General features: G+C 46.3%; 1 protein-coding gene across 1 annotated transcript in view; it reads left to right on the top strand.

The window, feature by feature from the left end:
* Positions 1-7,655: 7,655 nt before the first annotated feature.
* The window catches only part of LOC135388787 (neuropeptide receptor 15-like), a 289,581-nt gene continuing 278,260 nt past the window's right edge, over positions 7,656-18,976 (top strand). The window contains exon 1 of the mRNA XM_064618586.1: positions 7,656-8,254. Within this exon, the coding sequence (XP_064474656.1) occupies positions 7,869-8,254 (386 nt within the window). The 5' untranslated portion in view covers positions 7,656-7,868. The remainder of the gene's footprint in view (positions 8,255-18,976) is intronic.

The following is an 18,976-nucleotide window of genomic DNA, read 5'->3' as shown; positions in this document are numbered from 1 at the left end:
CGCTTGCCCGGCGACTCCCGCCACAAGACTTGATAGCCCTGAGAGGAGCAGTGGAAGTATGGGAATGAGACCACCTCGTTGTTGCCTAATATATTTCTTCAACTGCCGGGGCACTTATGAAGTGACTTGTAAGCGAGGAAGCGGAGAACTTTTTTGTGTTTCTTCAAGTTTTTATGAAGTTCTGTCGAGAGTGTGATATTTCCACGTAGAATGTTCAGACAGATTTCCGAAAGGATTCGAATGTCGTCGCAGCTGAGCTCTTTAAGTAGCTCTGCGCGGTGCGTCAGTTTGCTGGTGGCCAATACTTTGAGGAGCGTGAGATGTCTTCTAAGATCGGCCGTTATTTCGCGGGCGTAAACAGGAACCGCCGATCGTGCAGTAAAATACCCGTGCGCAGGCTACGAGAGGGAGGTGTTTGCGAGTGAAGATCTACAACTAAATAACAGTGCACCTTCTCCGTCGCCTGGTTATATGCGTCGAGAAAATAGGAGCGCCCCTGTTTCCCGAATACCTGACGTCCGAAGGTTTCGATCTGTTGTGTGGACTGAGCGTTCCGGAACAATATGATATAACTGGCGTTCAGCGGTATCGTTCGAAAAGAGGCGTTGTGATAGAACAAGGCTTGTGTGATCAGGATCACGGACGCATTCTTATGGTGGCTACCACGCACAAACAGCGACTCTACCTCCGATAGAACCCCCTTTTCCGTGAATTGATCGTCAATAACTATGAGAGTGGGATATCGCTCATCCCAATCTCCGGGTAACCTGTCCATAAACTCCATGCCATCGAAATCCTTTTCCCATCCGGCTGCATACTTTCGTACGTAGAGTATCTTCTGCGGTGGAATGCTAAATAACTCGGGCTGCCTCATTATATTCTGCGTGAGCACCGTCTTCCCACACATGGATGCGCCGGAGATGAAAATTCGAGCGGGGTGCTGGAACTGCATGCGCATCATGGAATAACTTGAGCAGACTGTGTAGCGAGGTGTGATTCATCTTTATTTTCATCCATAGCTCCTAGTGCGATTGATGATCGTCTCCAGGACTCTTGTTTCTTTCTGACATAGTTCCTGAAGCTTGCGCAGTGATTGCTCCCTGTAAGCCGACAGGTACTCATCCAAGATTTCGCGTATAATGTCCCACAACTTGTTTGCGGTGAAACGGGAGCGCAGTATGTGGCAGCACATCTCAACGAAGTTCTCTCGCTCGTGCGACGCCTCAAAGCGAAACCGCGTGGAGTTGATGCACCTGAGTCGCGCCATGTGGTGGCACGAGGTAAGTTTGGACGTATGAGATAGAGATACCCAATTGGGTTAGAACCATCTGAAGCCACTGCCGAGCGATCCGCGCACCATCTGGCTGGCGCCGGTGAAGGCTATGTTCAGTAGGCCAATCAGGACTGCTAGCCATTATGGTGGGCTTAGCGCGGGCCAATCAGGGACGCTTAGAAGTCTGCGGAGAAGAGGAGCAATCGGGATGAATAGGCTTAGTGCGGACCAATCAGCAGAGCTGGCTAATTAGCATAGAGGCTCAGCGATCGGCGTGCACCTATCAGCGTGAGGTGGGCGGAGCCAAGTAATTAGCATAACGGGGCAGCGCTATGATGAACCAACCAAAGATCAGTAGGTTTAACATGGGCCAATGAACGGGAAGTGGGAGGAGCCAAGTAATTAGCATAAGGGGGTGGAGCTATGGTAAACCAATCAACGATCAGTAGGCTTAGCATGGGCCAATCAGCGTGAAGTGGGCGGAGCCGAGCCAACTAATTAGCATAAAGGAGCGGAACTACAGTCAACCAATCAACGATCAGTAGGCTTAGCGTGGGCAAATCAACGTGAAGTGTGCGGAGCTAATGGCGACCAATCAGGTGGCTTTGGATTTGGCTTGTGTTCGATTCCAACAGGATTGGGTTGGCTTAGAACTGGATTGTGTTGGATTAAAAGTGGATTTTGGCTTAGAATTGGATTAGAATTGGATTCCTGGCACTGGATTAGGAAAAGGACGTCGTTGTTGGACATAAGGCCCTACTACTCACGTTTGTGATCCTGAACGGGCATCATCGCGGACACCTTTCAATTGGCATTAAACAACGCAAGTCTATCCATCCAATTCACCCGCGAGGAGGAACAAAACCCGCCCTAGCCTTTCTGGATGTGAAGGTGCACCGCGAACCTTCGGGGCGAATAGCCACCAGTGTTCACCGAAAACCATGTGACACAGGAAACTCCCTGAGATTGGACTCCCATCACCCCATTGAACAAGAGCGTTCTGTCGTGAGGACCCTACTGCAGCGCGCCAAAAACCTTTTTTCTGACCTCCCGGTTGCTAATGAGACGTGGTTACCCGGCTAACGTTATTGAGAACACACGGAAGCAGATGCTGAATGAAAAGCCAAACAAAGACCCAAGCTCCAACCAAGTGATAACTGTCCCATACGTGATGGGGACCTGGAAGGTGAGGGCCTCGAAAGTTCCTGTAATCATGGTACGGTACATCCAGCGTGAGGCAATGTAAACCGCGGCCCTCTTGCGGACGTCTGTATCCTCATTCTGCTAACTAAGGCTAGTTCTGATGATGTCTCCCGTACGGGAGACGAAACATCAATTAAATTTGTTACTTTTGTTGCGTTAAGTCGGTGTGTGTGTGTGTTTGTTTACTATGCTACTCCCGGCTCTTGGAAAATATTTGCATTGTTTAGTTTCTGTCCTCCCTGTTCAAAGGACCTAGTTCATCCACCTTACTGACAAATGCCAGAGTTGTACACGTTACTCGAAAAAAGTAATTGATTACAATTACTGTTACTACTGCGCGAAAAGTAATTCTTTACCGTTACAAATTACTTAATCGAAAATCTAATACGTTACCGATTAAAAATGTAACGCGTTACTTTCTTCCGTTACTTTTAAATTGTGGGCCATAGCAAAGCCAGCAATCCTGGAGTGAATGCAGCCATGCAGCTCTTGTTGCGAATTCTACTATGAGACACCAACATACTTGATAAGTGAAATTCACAAATACATTTGAAAGCAACATACAAAACGCATACACGGGTTTATTACGGATTTATGTGGACATTTAAAAAAACATCGAAACATCCGCTTCGTTTTGTTACTATTGTTAAGTTCAGCCCGCACAATTTATCAATACAGTCACCTAGGTCGCGGTTGTAAGGGATATTACTGTGGTGTGCATGGAACACGTGTGGACTAGAGACGGCCGTCACAGTGACGTCTGCGCCATTGCTTCAGGGTGGAACAGAAGAACAGATTGGCTTGCTGAAAAGGGTTGCCATTGTTGACAGAATGTTAAAAAGTAATCGATTACTGAGTACTTGATTACTGAAAATTGTAATCAGATTACTTGGAAAATTACTTGCTCACAAAATTAATTGAGTACGTTAGAAAATTACTGAAAAAAAAAAGTAATTGACTTCTAGTAACGCAATTACTAATAACGCGTTACGTACAATTCTGACAAATGCTTAGCGCAAGGGAGGAAGCGGCCTTCTGGCGGAGCGACAAAAGTGTTTTTGCTGGGGTTTCCTCGCGCTACGTTGACTCGATGTTGCTTCTGAAAACGGCAACGGCATTAGCGGACCAAAGGGAACATATATGTTGTCATTGCGCTGAACCTCTCTCTTTCATATGTAGAGTACACTAATGAAAATTCACGAGGACAACATACCAGGACGCTTGCTAGTGCGTTCCCACTTGACCAAAAATATATCGCCATTTATTGTAACAAAGTAGTATTCCCCTACTTTACAAGTTCTGTCTATACTTAGCATGGACACTCTGCATACACTAATTGGTATAACGAGGCTCGGCGGAAGTTGCTGTCTGAAGTGAATAAGAACATTCTTGCGAACATTCGCACAAGTTTTGTTATCCTTATTTGCATAACGACTGCATACATACATGGAATGATGATGTGATGGGGTACGAGACAGGGCACGTTAACATAATCGAAATCGAAAATGCTAATAAGTAGCATGCTCTCCTTTCAGTCCACGTGCGCTCGTATTACTGAAATCCACATGCATCAGGACCCGGTGAACCAAGGCCAGCATCATAACGCTTCGTTGAACGTCAAGATCACAATCCATTATTGGACTTCAACTTCAAAATTCCTCAATGCTATTAAGCGCCAGTGTATCATAAATAAATAAGTCGACTTCAACTTTTAGACAATTCATGTTTTCGCTTTGGGAGATTTGTCCTAAAATTTGACGAGTTTCTCACAAACTGGGATGAGCAACGTCCTTATAGTCAGTGACAACAGAAGTCGTACACTTGACCCCGCCCCCACACAAGAATCGCTCCGCGCGCGCGAATGTAGTGCGGCGCGGCCAAGTGGGAACTAGGGGAGAGGGAGAGCCGGCACTACATCGCGAAGCGGGGGCTACCGAAGTCTGGCTTTTTTCAGCGACTGCCCATATTCGTGACACGGTCAATAGACGATTTTAAAAAGATGCTCGCGCTACCAAGCGCGCGGCGCAAAGCAGCATGGGAACTTTGATGGACACTGCTCTGTCGTTTGCTTCGGTTATGGATTACCTCGGCTGACGCTGCTGCTGCGCACACCGGGAATGTTGTTGTTGTTCTTCTTCGACCTCCGCCTCTGGCCGTCCCGTAATGCTCTAAGGCCCTCTAATTTCCCATGAGCCTTTGCGTGGCACAGGTGCGCAAGCTTACGCTTGTCCCATCCTATACAGTTGGCGATACAAGGTCTCTCAGGCGGTTGCTATTTTGTGGTCTATTTTTGAAGCGTGATGTGGTCAAGCTAGCGCTTGTCCCATCCTACAGTTGGCGATACAAGGTCTAAAGGTCAAGCTTACGCTTGTCCCATCCTACAGTTAGCAATACAAGGTCTATTAGCAGAGGAAGCAGAAAAATAGTCAGCAAAGCGTGATCGCGCAACCTGATATGTATACTGCACTGCAAACGTGCCATGTGCCATTTTTATGATACTCCCCCTCCCCCGACACACGGGCATGTTTGAATTCATTTACAGAAAGGGACACCTAACGGAAAGGCGTTGCGCGACGTGACACACGGCAAAGGAGAATCACCTTTTACGAAGCGGTCCTTTTGGGAAGCCGAGATCTGCGATCTCCTTTTCATCTGTAAAGGCGTATGGCGTAGCCTCGAGCGAAGGACGATGCGAGGACGATACTCTCGAACGAAGGCTAGACTTTGTTTTCATTTTTCAAGTACTCGAAACCTGCGTGCAGATATTGCAGTTGCAGTACGTATTTTGAATTCATTGGTCGTATTGCTGCGTTTACTGTCATCTAGCTACCCCACTGTTATATCTGTAGGCATATTTTTCAAACGAAACACCAAAAGGAGTTTATTTGTGCCGTGTGTCACCGGCACGAACTCCTTTTGCGAAGGTGTCCTTTGCAGCTGTAAAGGACCCGTAATGGAAAAGAGTTAAAACGTGCCCGTGTGTCAGGGATATCATTTAGCTCGTGATGTGATGTGATAAAGAAAAAAAAAAAAATAGAGAAGGGGATGTGAGTTTCGACGAAGTCGAACTGGCTACCCCAGTACACTTACACACAGAAAGTACAAACAGATGATGAGATGATGAAGAAACAAAGACATGATGCCCTGAGAAGGACACATCACACATTCAGCGTGTCCTAGAATGTCCATAAGCCTGGTTGTATGCAGAAAGTCTTCAAGTGCTCTTGGCGCCTTGTCGGATGGCGGAGGACCTAACAGTTTCGCGATATCGAAGACTCGGAAGTTCACACGAGAGAGGCTCGTCTCTAATGCCCTTCGAGCACCACCGTATTTCTGACACACTTAGCTCTTCTCTGTTTTCTCTTACATTAAGAAGAGTGTAGACGAGGGCTTGTTGGTAGTGTTTCGTATTAAAAGCAGTAAAGGCGCACAAGAAAAAGGGACAACGAGACGAGACGAACACAAGGGGTTGTTTTCAAAATTTGACTGACTTGTTTTTTTTTTTTTTGCGTCCACTCACCAATGCTCTGAGTTACAATCTAACGTATCCTAAATTCGCTTCCTCGAAATAGCTATGGATCTTATACGAGTCAAATATTGACGGCACACTCACAAACTTTGTTTCCTAATCTCTGGCTAACCTATGCTTCTTCAAACAGCGACCCCGTTACCCGACATGTTGTTTTTATCAGGGATTTCCCCACACACCCCTTGGCTTTTTTCAACCCCATCTAAAATTTCTGTCATTCCCCAACACAGCTCAGCCACCAATGCACATGCCCATATACCCGTGCATTCTAAAGAACTTAAAGGAAAAAAGCAGGAAAAAGCGGCACAACAGGGAAAAGAAAAATAATAAGGATGTATAAGCGCTATTAAACATGTTCATGTCATTTCGGTCCAGGTTAAAGAAACAAGCAGAAACTTTATTACGTAAAAGTGGCATTTCGAAAAGGGGATTTTCTTGGATCACTACCACAGAAAAATAGGAAACATAGATAGATCCCTCCAGGGAAAGAAAGGATGTAACGTAAAACAAAAAAATTGCGTACAATGTACGTTGTATACGAAATTACTTTAATACGCGGAAAAGTATGCGTTGCACAAACATCCCGGTGCACAAACACCGGATTGACACACACACAATACATAGAGATACGATGATGTGTGTGTGTGTGTGTGTGTCAATCCGGATTGAGAGAACGCGGTAACAGGGAAAAGACGGAATGCACTAACATAAGTGAACATACAAAACGTTGAAAGATGAAAGTCACTGAAAAGGTTAGCCAGCTGTAGGACTCGAACCCACATCTTCTGGATTGCCAACCTCAGAACATCAGTTCTTTCACTTGCACATACAAAACGTGCTCAGAGTGCAGGCCAATTAGGCAGTTTTAGGAAACCGTTGGTAAGATTACCGTGCCTACCGGAGCCAATCGCAGTCGTGTGTGCTTCAGAATCTTATTCCCTGATTGGTTCGGGTTCATACCGTTCGACGTAAGCCACGTTACCAGCGGATATTTGAAGGAGCCAGGGTTATAAAAATATTGACATAGATAAAGATAGCGTGTCATCAATATTTTACTCAGATAAGATTCGTGACTTTTTAGAGGAAGCGAATGCTGGTGAATCAGATTGTGACTCACGACTGTTTAGTCAGCGGTGAGTGGGTAGGCACATAAAAGAAGTAATTTGTGTTCGCCCGTGTTTGTCTCGCCTCGTTTTCCCTTGTTGTTGTGCTCCCTTTTACAACCTTTAATATGTCTCTTACGTTGCCTCAGCCAATCGGAAGTCGTCTTGCCAATGAAGAGCGCGCTTCTCTCACCGTGGCCCTTGCCTCCTTCAACGCTCACGGGGTGGCGCTTCGTCGCCCGTGTCGATCATTCCGCAGAGCTATGGGCAGGTCTCGCGCGCTGGTTTCTGCGACCCAGTGCGTTTAGAGCGGCTCTTAGGTGTTCTTGCTTGCAAGCGCGCTTTTCAGAGGGGAGTGCATTGGTATTCGATTTTCGGAAGAGCAGCGTGGGGGAAGGAGGTTCCACTTAAGTCAGCAGTGGGGTGCTAGTGCGTCACGAAACAGTTTTTTTTAGATTCGTCACGGAAGTTACAGCGGAGTTTACGTACGAATGCACCGAGTGCTGATGTGGTTGCAAAAAGAAATGTTCCCACTTACTTACGGTGAAGTTGCATGAGTTGGAGCAGTCTACAACATTTGTTACTGTACGCTGCTCGCAACTGCCTAAGGTTTCGCTTCAGCAACTACAGCTTGAGGACGGAGACATCTACGTGGGATGCCGTCACTTTCCTGCATGGAATAGGTAAAAGCACCGTAGCCTTCGTGCAGATCTACCAGTAAAACGTCTGAAACGGTTTTAATGTGCCTCGTGGTGAAAGGATGACGTCACCAGTGACCATGTCTCCAATTAACTCTTCTACACCTTCGCCTGTTGTGGAGGAGGCAGTTCCCGCATCGGCGGTAGTTATTGCTTGCCTTTCCGTTCTGTTCTTTACAATCGGTTCGATTGGCGTTATCGGCAATGCTTTCGTTATCTGGGCTGTGATCGCCAGCAAGAACATGCGCTCATCTGTGACAAACATGTTTTTGCTTAACCTTGCCGTGAGTGACCTGATCATCATGTTAGCGTGCGTGCCAGACATAGTGCAGTTTATTCTCAACCACGGCTGGCAACTGGGACTACCGCTCTGCAGGATTCTCAGGTTTACGGAAGTGTTCGCACTTTATGCTTCTGTCATGACACTCGTCGGCGTTTGCGTTGAAAGGTAAGTGGGAATTGTTGTTACTCTTTAACGACACAATACGGTGCGTATCGCTAAGCAAGCAGCTATGAGCTTTGGGAGCCGCGAGGCTCAAAATATAAAGAAAAACACTAGCGGTCATTCACCGCGCTTAGTATGAAACGTTGCGTCACTCCGCTTGAAAAAAATACACAAAAAATAAAAAGAAAATCCATAATGCATTTTATGTGCTTGTGATGGTCGATGACTTGGGCACTTTGGAACAAAAGCAGCTGTGCCAACTGTGTCCATGATGCCCACGTGTTGACCTTAAAATAATTACCATGAAGCTAAAAGGCAAACGGTGAGTGAAACAGGTCCGCGTTAAATCCCAGTGTAATACGATATATAAATCCGAGTAAGATTACAAATCCTTGAGCTAAGTAATATCCCAAGAAAACGATGAACGAGGTTTAAAGGGGTTACGTCACACGGCAATGTGGGAAGGAGTACTATGTATACAGAGAAACGACACTGACAACTACAGACGTCCGCGTAATGACACGTGGTTAGGAGTCGTGTGCAGAAGGGTACACGCAGTGAGGTCGCTTTTCTTCTCCAAGCAAAGATCTATACTTCAAGCGGTGCGACCTATTCTCCCTTGAGCGCCTTCGGTTGAAAGAGCACTGTACGCAATTCGTCAGTTTCTAACATTACTCCCGTCATTTAAATTTCGTTGTTGCGTTTTACTTTCCAACTTTCGGCGGTGGTTCTCTGTATTATGCAGGGATCGGAACCGGTATTTTTTTTCGGTCCGGTTCCGGTTCAGGCATATTGGTTCGGTTCGGGTTTAGCTCCGCTAAACCGAAATTATCAGCTTGAACCGGTTCAGGTATATCGGTTCGGGTTCGGCTCAGGGAGAACCCCGCTCACACAGAGAGAAAAAAAAATCTGTCAGCGGTCGGGACATTGACAGGGATTGGAACCGTTACTTTTTTCGGTCCCGGTTTAAGCGGTTCATGGGCAGTAATTTTGCTACATGAAAGCGAGCTTACGCTCACCATACACGGTTGTAAGAGATGACCGTTTCAGGTGAGTCAAAAAAAGGTCGGTCAGTAGTACAATTATTTCACCTCTGAACCGATTCCCGAACCGGTAACCGTATGATTTTTTTTTTCGGTTCAGGACAAGCAAGAAAATTGTTCGAGTTCATCAGAAAATAACGTTTTTTTTTCCGGTTTTCAGTTAAGTTCCGGTTCCGATCCCTGGTATTATGTTGCGAGTTAATTATCTCCATACTTGCTGGTAATTACCGTTGTAGCACGCAAGCCCTGCCAGTGATTGACCGACGCTTAAAACTACGCACATGAATGCTAGAACGTTTACATGTGGCGTATTGGGAAAATTCTTTTAGCGCGCATTTCCTGCTTCTTATCTGTGCTGAAAAGGTGTTCAGATATGTAGGTGGTTATCTGGTCGTCTTGAAATGCGGGAGATGTTGTCGTGGCAGATACAGAGGCAGTTTTCCGTGAGACGATTCCAGACAGGCGGCCTCACCTCGTACAATACGTTACGCACAGTTTGCCTCTGCGCGGTAGGAAAGGGCAAAGTTTGGGGGAAGCCACGTGACGAAGTGCCTGTCCAATCACATGGCAGCAATACGGGGTGACGCAGAACGTCATGGTTCTCGGCGTGTGTCCACAGAAGAAACGCCGTATGCTCCATAACCTTGAGTTATTCGCGGTTACCTTCTTATATGGGAGAGGGACCAATGAGGACGCTACGCGGACAATAGGGGAGAGTGGGAAACAGGGGCGCCGCGCGAATAGCAGACCCACTTGCGTAGCGCATAGTTGTGAGATCTGTATAGTGTTTGGATCTGCTGGTGGTTGACAAGGGAGCACACACTTCCTAGCGATACCAGCAACGACCACGGAAACTGGCGTTGTCCTTCTATTCAAAACAGGCCAAATTAATCCAAAGGGTGGTTTTCACGTGAGCAGCTAAGGCAGCCGTGCCACGATCGTCTCGTCGTGAGATGGTTGCCAGCTTAGATGCATAGGTTTCTGGAGGCCTGTATCGCCGACGTATTAGTGACAATCTTAAAACAGGTGGGTAGGGGAGCAGGAGCTTCGAGAGTGGATTTTAGAGGAGCAGGTGTTATCCCTTACGTAGGGTAAAGTGGTGCTAAATGGACCATTTCAGCCTTTTTTGTTAGGGTTTCGCGGTTGTATAGACCAAAGTTTCATAAAATTTGTTTTCTGAAAGGTCAAGCCCTCTTCTTTCATTTCCCACTCAGGAAATTGTGAAACGAAGTATTAAAAAAAAACTGAGCAGGAGGAGCAAGAAGCCAACAACCCAATTTGGTCTACCATGCCCCACCCTTGGGGTAAATCGGACCCGCTGTGAAAATAACATGGGGCTACCTTCAATACTGCCTACCTTCAATGGGACATAAAGTGGACTTCAATACTTTTTGCCTTTATTGAACAAAAATCCTTCCGAATTTAATGCGTAACGGTCGCAACACACAAATGTCTTCTTGTTACTGAAGACTGGCAACCTATTGGCGATGAACAAACATTAAAACGCAAGCAAGCTAGTGTAACGACGTTGATGGTATAATTTCCTTTAGCTTGAGGAGGTGGTAAGGACAGCAACACAAAACACAAGTAGACAGGGCTACTGCCTACTTGTCTGTGTAAGCCCTGTCTACTCCGGATATATGCGCGGTACCTCACACAGCATCCTTACCATCATCTTCGGCTCATTGATATTGACTGTCCGGACTCCAGCATTGGTATTGCTGTTGACCGCCTGAAAGTGCACCTCCCCACCACGCCATCAGTGCTTTCCTATGCCCCGCCGATGTGGACTCTTCGCAGGCCTCCTGTATGTGATCACATTCCTGGTCTTCTGAAGAAAAACTCTGTACCTCCCGTTGTTGCTCACCAACTTACACTGGAGCACCTTAACTCAGCGTACTCTCAACGACTCCCTGTGTACACTGACGGATCAGTGTCTCAAGGCGGATCTACTGCAGCCTTTTATATGCCAAATGAAAACCTTGAAGTGGCGCACAAGCTCCCCTACGAAACATCATCTACAGAGTCCGAGCTCTTCGCCATACTGACCGCGTTGAACCACATAGCGGTATCACCGCCTGGCGCTTGGGTTGTGTTCACGGACAGTAAGGTGGCGCTATAAGTTCTAGCAAATTATTGTTCCAGAACAATCTGCGGCCTAGACACCATGATAGTCGCAATATACAACCGACTTCTATCCTTTGGTCATAGCCTGTGTTTCCAATGGGTACCCAGTCACACCGGCCTGCACGGAAACACCCGCGCAGACGCCTTAGCACGTCGGGCACATGGGGACGGCACCTCCAATAACTGTCTCCTACCACTTTCAGCCTCATCGTGTCGGTCACAGACACAGCGACTCCGTTATAACGGCACTCGGCAGTTTCAAGAGGACGCTGTCCGACTGAACGACCATCTCCGGTCTATCGACCCGTCGATGGATTTCGTTGCCACACACCACTGCTCGCGTCAAGAAACGTCCATTCTACACCGACTACGCCTTAATGCCGCCAGGACACCTCTACTCCTCTGTAAAATGGGTCTCCTCCAGTCGCCCAAATGCCCCACTTGCGCTGTTGTAGCTGATGTGCCACACGTTCTTCTCGACTGTCACAGATTCGACACCCCTCGAGCCACGTTGAGACGACGCCTACTCGAGCTGCGGTGCACGGACTTTTCTCTGGCCACTCTGCTCGGCCCAGTACGAGATCACACACAGCGGTCTGTGACCAAAGCAGTTCTCACTTTCTTGAGAGATTCAGGTCTGATGAACAGCCTGTGAACTCAGTCGTGAAATCTCATTCTTCTTCTGTGATTCATCTCATCATTTCTTCACCGTTTGTTAGTCATCTTTTTTTTTGTCATCTTTGTCATTAATCTACCTCATCCTTCTTTGATCACCTGTTAGTTTTTCGTTATTTCCAAATTCCTTTTCTTTATTTCTTATTTCTTAATTTTCTTCCTTTAATTCTTTCTTATTCCTTCCTATTTCTTTCTTTCTTTAATTCTTATCTTTTCTTTTTATTTATTTATTATTATTTCTTATTTCTGGAATAGCAAGCCGACGTCCCGTGTGGCTGACCTTTCCCCGTTTTTTTTTCCTTTTCGTCTAATAAATATATCCCCCCCCCCCTGTCTACTTGTGTTTTGTGTTCCTGCCCCGTCCCTACCACCTCCTCAAGCTTCATACCATCAACTTATTGGCGTTCTCCACACTTAAAGAGACACTCAAAAGCAAAAACAACTTGCTCTCAAATAAACGTCCGTATTTGAATTAGTGCGATTCAAACAAAATTCGTTCGCACAACACTACCGCTTAGAAGAAAAGCGCAATGAAAACAGAGCCGTCCGGCAGCAACGAATGGGATCCCCAGGAGGGAAAGATTGGCGGCATCCAATGAGACAATAGGAGAAGCGCGCTCATCGTGGGCGTGTGGATTTGGAACGTCCGATCGTAGTGTTGCCTGAGCAATAGTTTCCAGGTACAGATCGCATCCTTGCGCCTCAGCATCAATCTCTTGATCGTCGACAATTGCTGCTATTTCATTATCCATGCCTGCGAGTGCGGCGGCTTTAGCGGTAAGAAGAGGAAGGTTCAACTCAAGGTCTGGACGTGAAGGAGTTTCAGCACTGAGGATTTCTTTGATTTCGTAGCCAGCTTCGTAATGGACCATTTTCCTGAGATGTGGCGCCCTCTCGAATGTCGTCTGCTACTGGATGAAAACAAATGCACGCGAGGAGCGCTGCGGTTTCTGTGTCTTTCGTTCCAGCATACTTCGTGCATTCACTTTTTGACTATCCATCTTAGGCTTCGAGGCCTATTCCTGCTGCTTTTCCCTGTACAAAGTGTAAGTGTCCGTTTGATGTATGCAACATGACCCTGGAGCAAACCGTGTCTCTGTACAACTGTTTTGAGGAAGAAGAAGCTTCTTGCGCTTGTTGAGTGCAGTGCAGTCATCTAGCACGCACTAAAGCTATTCGTTATCGTTCCTGGGTCCTTTCATACATTTCTGGTTCCGAGAAGCGTAGCATCACTCATTGACGGAAGCAATCCAGGAACGGGATAGTGGTGTGTTCGGGACCGAACCTGAGCGCGTGGCTTTCGAAGGCGATCCATAGTTGAAGGGTTCTTGCACAGATATTCCAGTAAAGACGGGCGCGTGCATATGACCTTGAGGCGCCGGAGAGGATTATCTCCGTCTTCACTAGATGGCGCGCTATGGGGACGCAGAAATGGCGACCAGTGGGGAGACCGCACGGATGGTGCGACCTAGTCGGCCCCACTCAGTGCCGGTTTTGGTCCTTTGTGCTACCCATGTGGATTTGTTTTGACGCGCGCCGAGCATGGTTCGATGGAGAGCCGCTGGGATACCACGCGTATGTGAAAAAGGTCCACTGTCCGATGTGTCAGGGACGAGCCCAGGAGAGACTAGTGCCGAACCAGTAGGCCGTCGTAGCGGTATGAAAATCGAAACAGGCGCCAGGAACACCAGGCAGATGATCCGGGACACGTCATCGTCGTCTCCAATTTCTTACAGAAGTTTAAAGTGACAGTCCGGTCGAAAACATAGGTCTAGGAAACACCGCCTTATGATTTCTAATACTCCTCACAACAACTGTGCAAAATATTTCAGAAGAAATCGTATCGCACGATTTATAATCGACATTTTTCTATGCCGCAGTTGGTCCCGAGTAAAGGCCGCAGCGAGCTCTCGCGTGACGTGCATAAGAGCAATGCCGCACGTGACTTGCGCATGCCTGTTTGCGCGATAGTTGATTGTTGCGTGCTAGCATTTGTCCATTATGATGTTTTTGAGTAGCAATCACGCGTTATGTAGTCTAAAATGCAGAGTAGCGTCAATGTAAACACAGGTATCACGACGTAGCCTTCTGTTCAGTACACTCATAGACAAAAACACCTCTCTGCATTCCCAGCAACGGCGCAGTCCTCCGCTCCACTTTGTCCATTGGGGACGTCATGCTCACGTGACGGCTGACGTACATAGAAGATCCTAGGGGCAAGGAGTATGCGAGGGAGAAAAACGAAACCGGATGTCTTCAGAGGAGTATTTTTTATTCGATATCTCGAAAACCACGCCGTTTTGTGAGCTGAAACTTTCCACCCAGCATGTAAGCTTCCGTGACAGTTGGAAAAAATCAACTTCCGGTTTTCCCGGACTGTCCCTTTAAGCGTCCCTTAGACAAGCTAACGATTGTGTCTACACCGTACATGTACGATTCTGCTACTAAATAGGAAATGAGTCCGAACGAAGAGTCAGGAATGACTGTCCTTAGAATATGCAGTCTGACAGTCGTTAACATAAATGTCGGAAGTGTCTGTAATCAGCAGAGCGTAATCGATTTCATGTTGCTTGAATACTCCGCCGATCCCGTAGCGTTAACAGAAACCTGGTTTCGTCCCGACATTTCCAAACACTGAAGTTGTTCTTCGAAACTGCAACGTATTTCGTAAACACGCGGTCTGAAGAGGGGGAGGTGTAGCTATATGCTCATTAAAAAATATTTCAATAAGTGTGGAATGCAGATGTAACAGATGTTGAAAATGTTTTTTTTTTGTGTGTGTAAACTATAGCTCGCGGATTCCAATATTATTAATTGTGTGGATATAACAGGCCCTCGGGCACCGATTCACGAAGCTAGATGTAGCTGGTGGATATTAGTTTACCCTGTTTTCTGCGTGATACCGCCATCCTGGGCTCCCTGTGAGCCGGGTTTGTTTTTAATTTATTTTGAAATATATCTTTATATTTTTAATTTTATTATCTTTTATCTTTTGTTTTTGTTTAGGGTATAGCAAGCCGGCGTGCTGCATGGCTGACCTTTCCCCTTCTATCTTTCCTTTTCGTTTTTCTGCCAATAAATCCCCCACCTCGACATGAACTGGTCGTCATTATTGAGTTTTAGTATAGCGTGCGCTATCGCCTTTGCGTACGCAAGGGATAGCGTTGATGGTTCTGCGCACTGCGGAAGCTGTCTTTCTGATATAGGCGTACGCAGAACAATACGCAAACGTTATAGCGTACGATCTACTGAAACTTTCTAGCTACAAACCCTTATCGTACGAGAGCGAAGCTTCTTCTAGATACGATATTTCTCTTGTAATATGTGACACGTCGTCACAGAGCATGCGCGGGTGTAAGGACCATTGCCATGCCAATCCTGTGTCGTTTTCAAGCGGTGCAGTGTAAGTTCAGAGTAGAAACGAACGAATAGCGAACGGAACGACCAATGAAATAGCGTTGCGCGTCGCACTGAGTCGACCAGTATAACACGCACACTCAAGTCAGTGTAGGCTTTCCAGCACTACAACGACCGGCGGAATTCGCCAGACGGGGAATTCCGCTGCCGTTGTAGCGAATTCAGCTGGCATACCGGAGGGGAGCGAATTAAGCGAATTCAGCTGGTCATTTTCGTGCAACGCGGTGTAGTGTGCCAGGGTGGGTTAAGCCTAAGAACGAACGAACAACGACCAGAAGGACACATGAAACGCTACGCAAGTTCGGTTGAAGGGGCTGTGTGACGTGCACTCTCGATCCACTGCAACTTTTTCTGCAGTAACAACGGCCAGCTTGATTGGCTTTGTGTCTCTTTTGTGTGTCTCTTTTGTGTCTACCTGAAGAAGTGCAGTCTCTTGCACGAAAGTTCTTGTTCGAATAAATATTAGTTGCTCCTAACCGTTTTTCATGTTACGTGTGTGATTCTCTCTTTTGTGTGTTAGATAACACACCTGTCACACGGCAAATTGAATGTCATTCCCAGCGAATGGCATTCGCACTGAATGACATTCGTTTCGTGTCACACGGTGAAATCAAATGGCAATACATGCGAATGATATTCACCCAGCGAATGAGTTCCCCGAACTCATTCACGCTTTTCCCTCTCGTACTGCGTACCCTCTCAGTACAGGGATAGGAAAAACAACAACGATAAACAATTTGAAGAAATGAAAGAGGATTGAAAAGTTGTACTCCAATATTTTATCGCGAATTTGATAACTTTTGACACGATCGAAGGAAGGAAGGTTGAACACTGTTTTTCGGAGAACTTCCCTCGTTCCCAGTCGCCACATTGCCAAGCGCGGTGCAGACGTTTCGTTTCGTTACAGGGCTCGCCCTCACAATCCTGTTCTGTTCTATGCATATAGTAGAAAACGATAAAGATCAACAATAATATATAAAAAAAGACAGGCTTCTTAGTAGAGATGGGACGAATCCAGAATTTCTCGAATCCAAATCCAAATCCGAATCCAAGGAAGGTTCTGCGAATCCACGAATCTTACGAATCTCGAATCTTTCGAATCCTTTCTTCAAAAAGAGTTTAAAAAGCTGTGGTGTCGCGCAGAGCCGATAGCGCGCGAGTGTAAGAAGCACCATGATGATCGCTATATCAATAAAGGATTCTGGAATGGGATGTCTGGCTGAGCGGACACAACAAAAGCCAGGAAAAAAAAAGACCTCTACTGAAAAGTGTTGTGAAGCAGAATTTGATATATTTGTTTAATAAAAAACAAATTTCGGGAGAAGAGATACCTATCCAGTCAGCACTAATTGTTGGAGTGACACTGCACCAATATTGTTATGATGCAACCATGTTATTGAAACAACATTGCAAAAATGTGGCATCGCAATGCTGATGTGATATTGCTAAAGACCGGCTTCGTTATTTTGGAACAATATTACAGAAACAACATTGCAAGAAATGCGGTATTGCAATGTTGATGCAACATTGGCAATGACCACTTATTTTACAGTGTAGCGACGTTACAAAAGCAACACCGGACGGGCACTAGTCTTGCTGATATATGTGCAAGTGAGTACAGTATGCTTACATATTCACTAATCGTCCTGCTCCTGGGCAGGCTTCAGGGGACGTTCGTCTGAAAAGCCTACCGGGAAGCCCTGGGAATACCGCTGACAGCACAGTCAGGATTCGAAACCGTGTCTCAGTCTTTGCACGGAATGCTGATCATTCTAAACACTATGGTAACAATGGTTTGTAATTAATTTCAAGTTCTCGGTGTGCCGTCCTCGTCTCGATCCTTTTGTCCATAGTCGACTCCCATAGTGCTTCAGCAGCGTTGCCTCAGTATATGTCTCTCAGAGTCAGAATTAATTCTCCCCATAATGGTGTCGCTAACTGTAACGTTCCCTCACTGGAGCACGTGAAACACTGCCTGAGCAAAATAACCGTAATGTTTCTAAAATGCGTCGTGTCAAAATGCTGCACCAACATTGAACTAGAGGCATTGTGGTGACATTCCATTTGTGCATTAAACGTTGCCGCAACATTTGAACACGTCGTCGAAAGCAAACTGATAAATGTCTGGTGAACGTCACGGGAAGTTCCGAAGATTTCATTCATTGTTTATTGGTGGGAATTACAGATGGAACAAGATCGTGCAAACATTGTGTTACTGGAGCACTCGGAGCATGTGCCTCGTCAATGCTGCATGCAAAACGTGCAACATTGTAGCGATATGTTTGTTTCAAAGTTGCTGCAATGTTTCAGACGTTGCCTAGAGGTAACATTTCTATTACACATTGTAACTACGATGTTCCCTCAATGTACCATGTGCAATGCTCTCGCATTGCTCCGTTGCCAAGCACCACATCAAATGATTGCCAAACACCACATCAGCAATGTAACTGCGATATTTGGGAACACAATCACACTGTTAGCTCTACGCGTCTTTTGGAGTACTGCAAAAACATTGAAATAAAGATATTGCACAAACGTTGAATTTACGTTGCTGATTAAGCGTTTTGGAAGAAATGCAATTGCAACACAGCATTCACATTGCTTGCAAAACATTGCACCAGCAATGTAAACGCCACATTACCTGAGTGTAACATATTCAACATTGCTTCAGTAACAGCATCGCAATGTTAGCCTTACGCAATCTTTGAGACATAGCATGAACTTTGCAAGTATATTGCTACAACGACGAATGGGAGCATGAAACATCACTGCAACACTTCAACGTTGAGGCAACATTGATGCAACACATTTGCAACATCTTGTGCCGTCTGGGCATACACTTCTTCCTAAGTGTAACTTATTTAACATGTTGTTCATCGACTACATGAAATACATAAACTCAGGAGTCTGAATTCCCTCCATAAAACTAAGAAGCAATCAAAGCAAAGCTGTGTTGCTTGTAAACTTCTAATATCGGATCTTTATGTTGTGGTTCTGGCGCGCCCCGGGGGCCTCCGGTGAAGCAGGCTTGGCCGGAGCACCGGCCGGCGGCACCGACCTGCTTGGCCGGCAGCACGCCTCCGGCCAAGCAGGCTTGGAGGCGCTGATTTTAAAAAGAAACAAACAAACGTGGTTGGTGGATTCAGAAGATTCGATTCGCATTTTTGAGCAATGGGATTCGGATTCGCGAATCTCGAATCCCTGCTAGCTGAGACCTCGGCGACCACCTTAGTGACATTTCGCCTCCTTGATGCGTGTTTTTCGCATGACTCGTTCACGATTTTGTAGACTGCTCGTTGGTCCGGGGTTTCAGCACCAGTAATAGTTGGTGCCGAAACTAGCAGCGGTGAATTACCATGCGCTATGACCCATCAAGGAAGACGACTCATTACGGTCACGTCAGAGTTGTTTGTTGCCAACAGTAGGATGGGACAAGCGCAAGTATTGCCACAAACTTTATTTG

The sequence above is a fragment of the Ornithodoros turicata genome, chromosome 3, assembly GCF_037126465.1.
Source record: "Ornithodoros turicata isolate Travis chromosome 3, ASM3712646v1, whole genome shotgun sequence".
Classification (NCBI taxonomy): domain Eukaryota; kingdom Metazoa; phylum Arthropoda; class Arachnida; order Ixodida; family Argasidae; genus Ornithodoros; species Ornithodoros turicata.
This window is presented reverse-complemented; position numbering and strand designations above follow the sequence as displayed.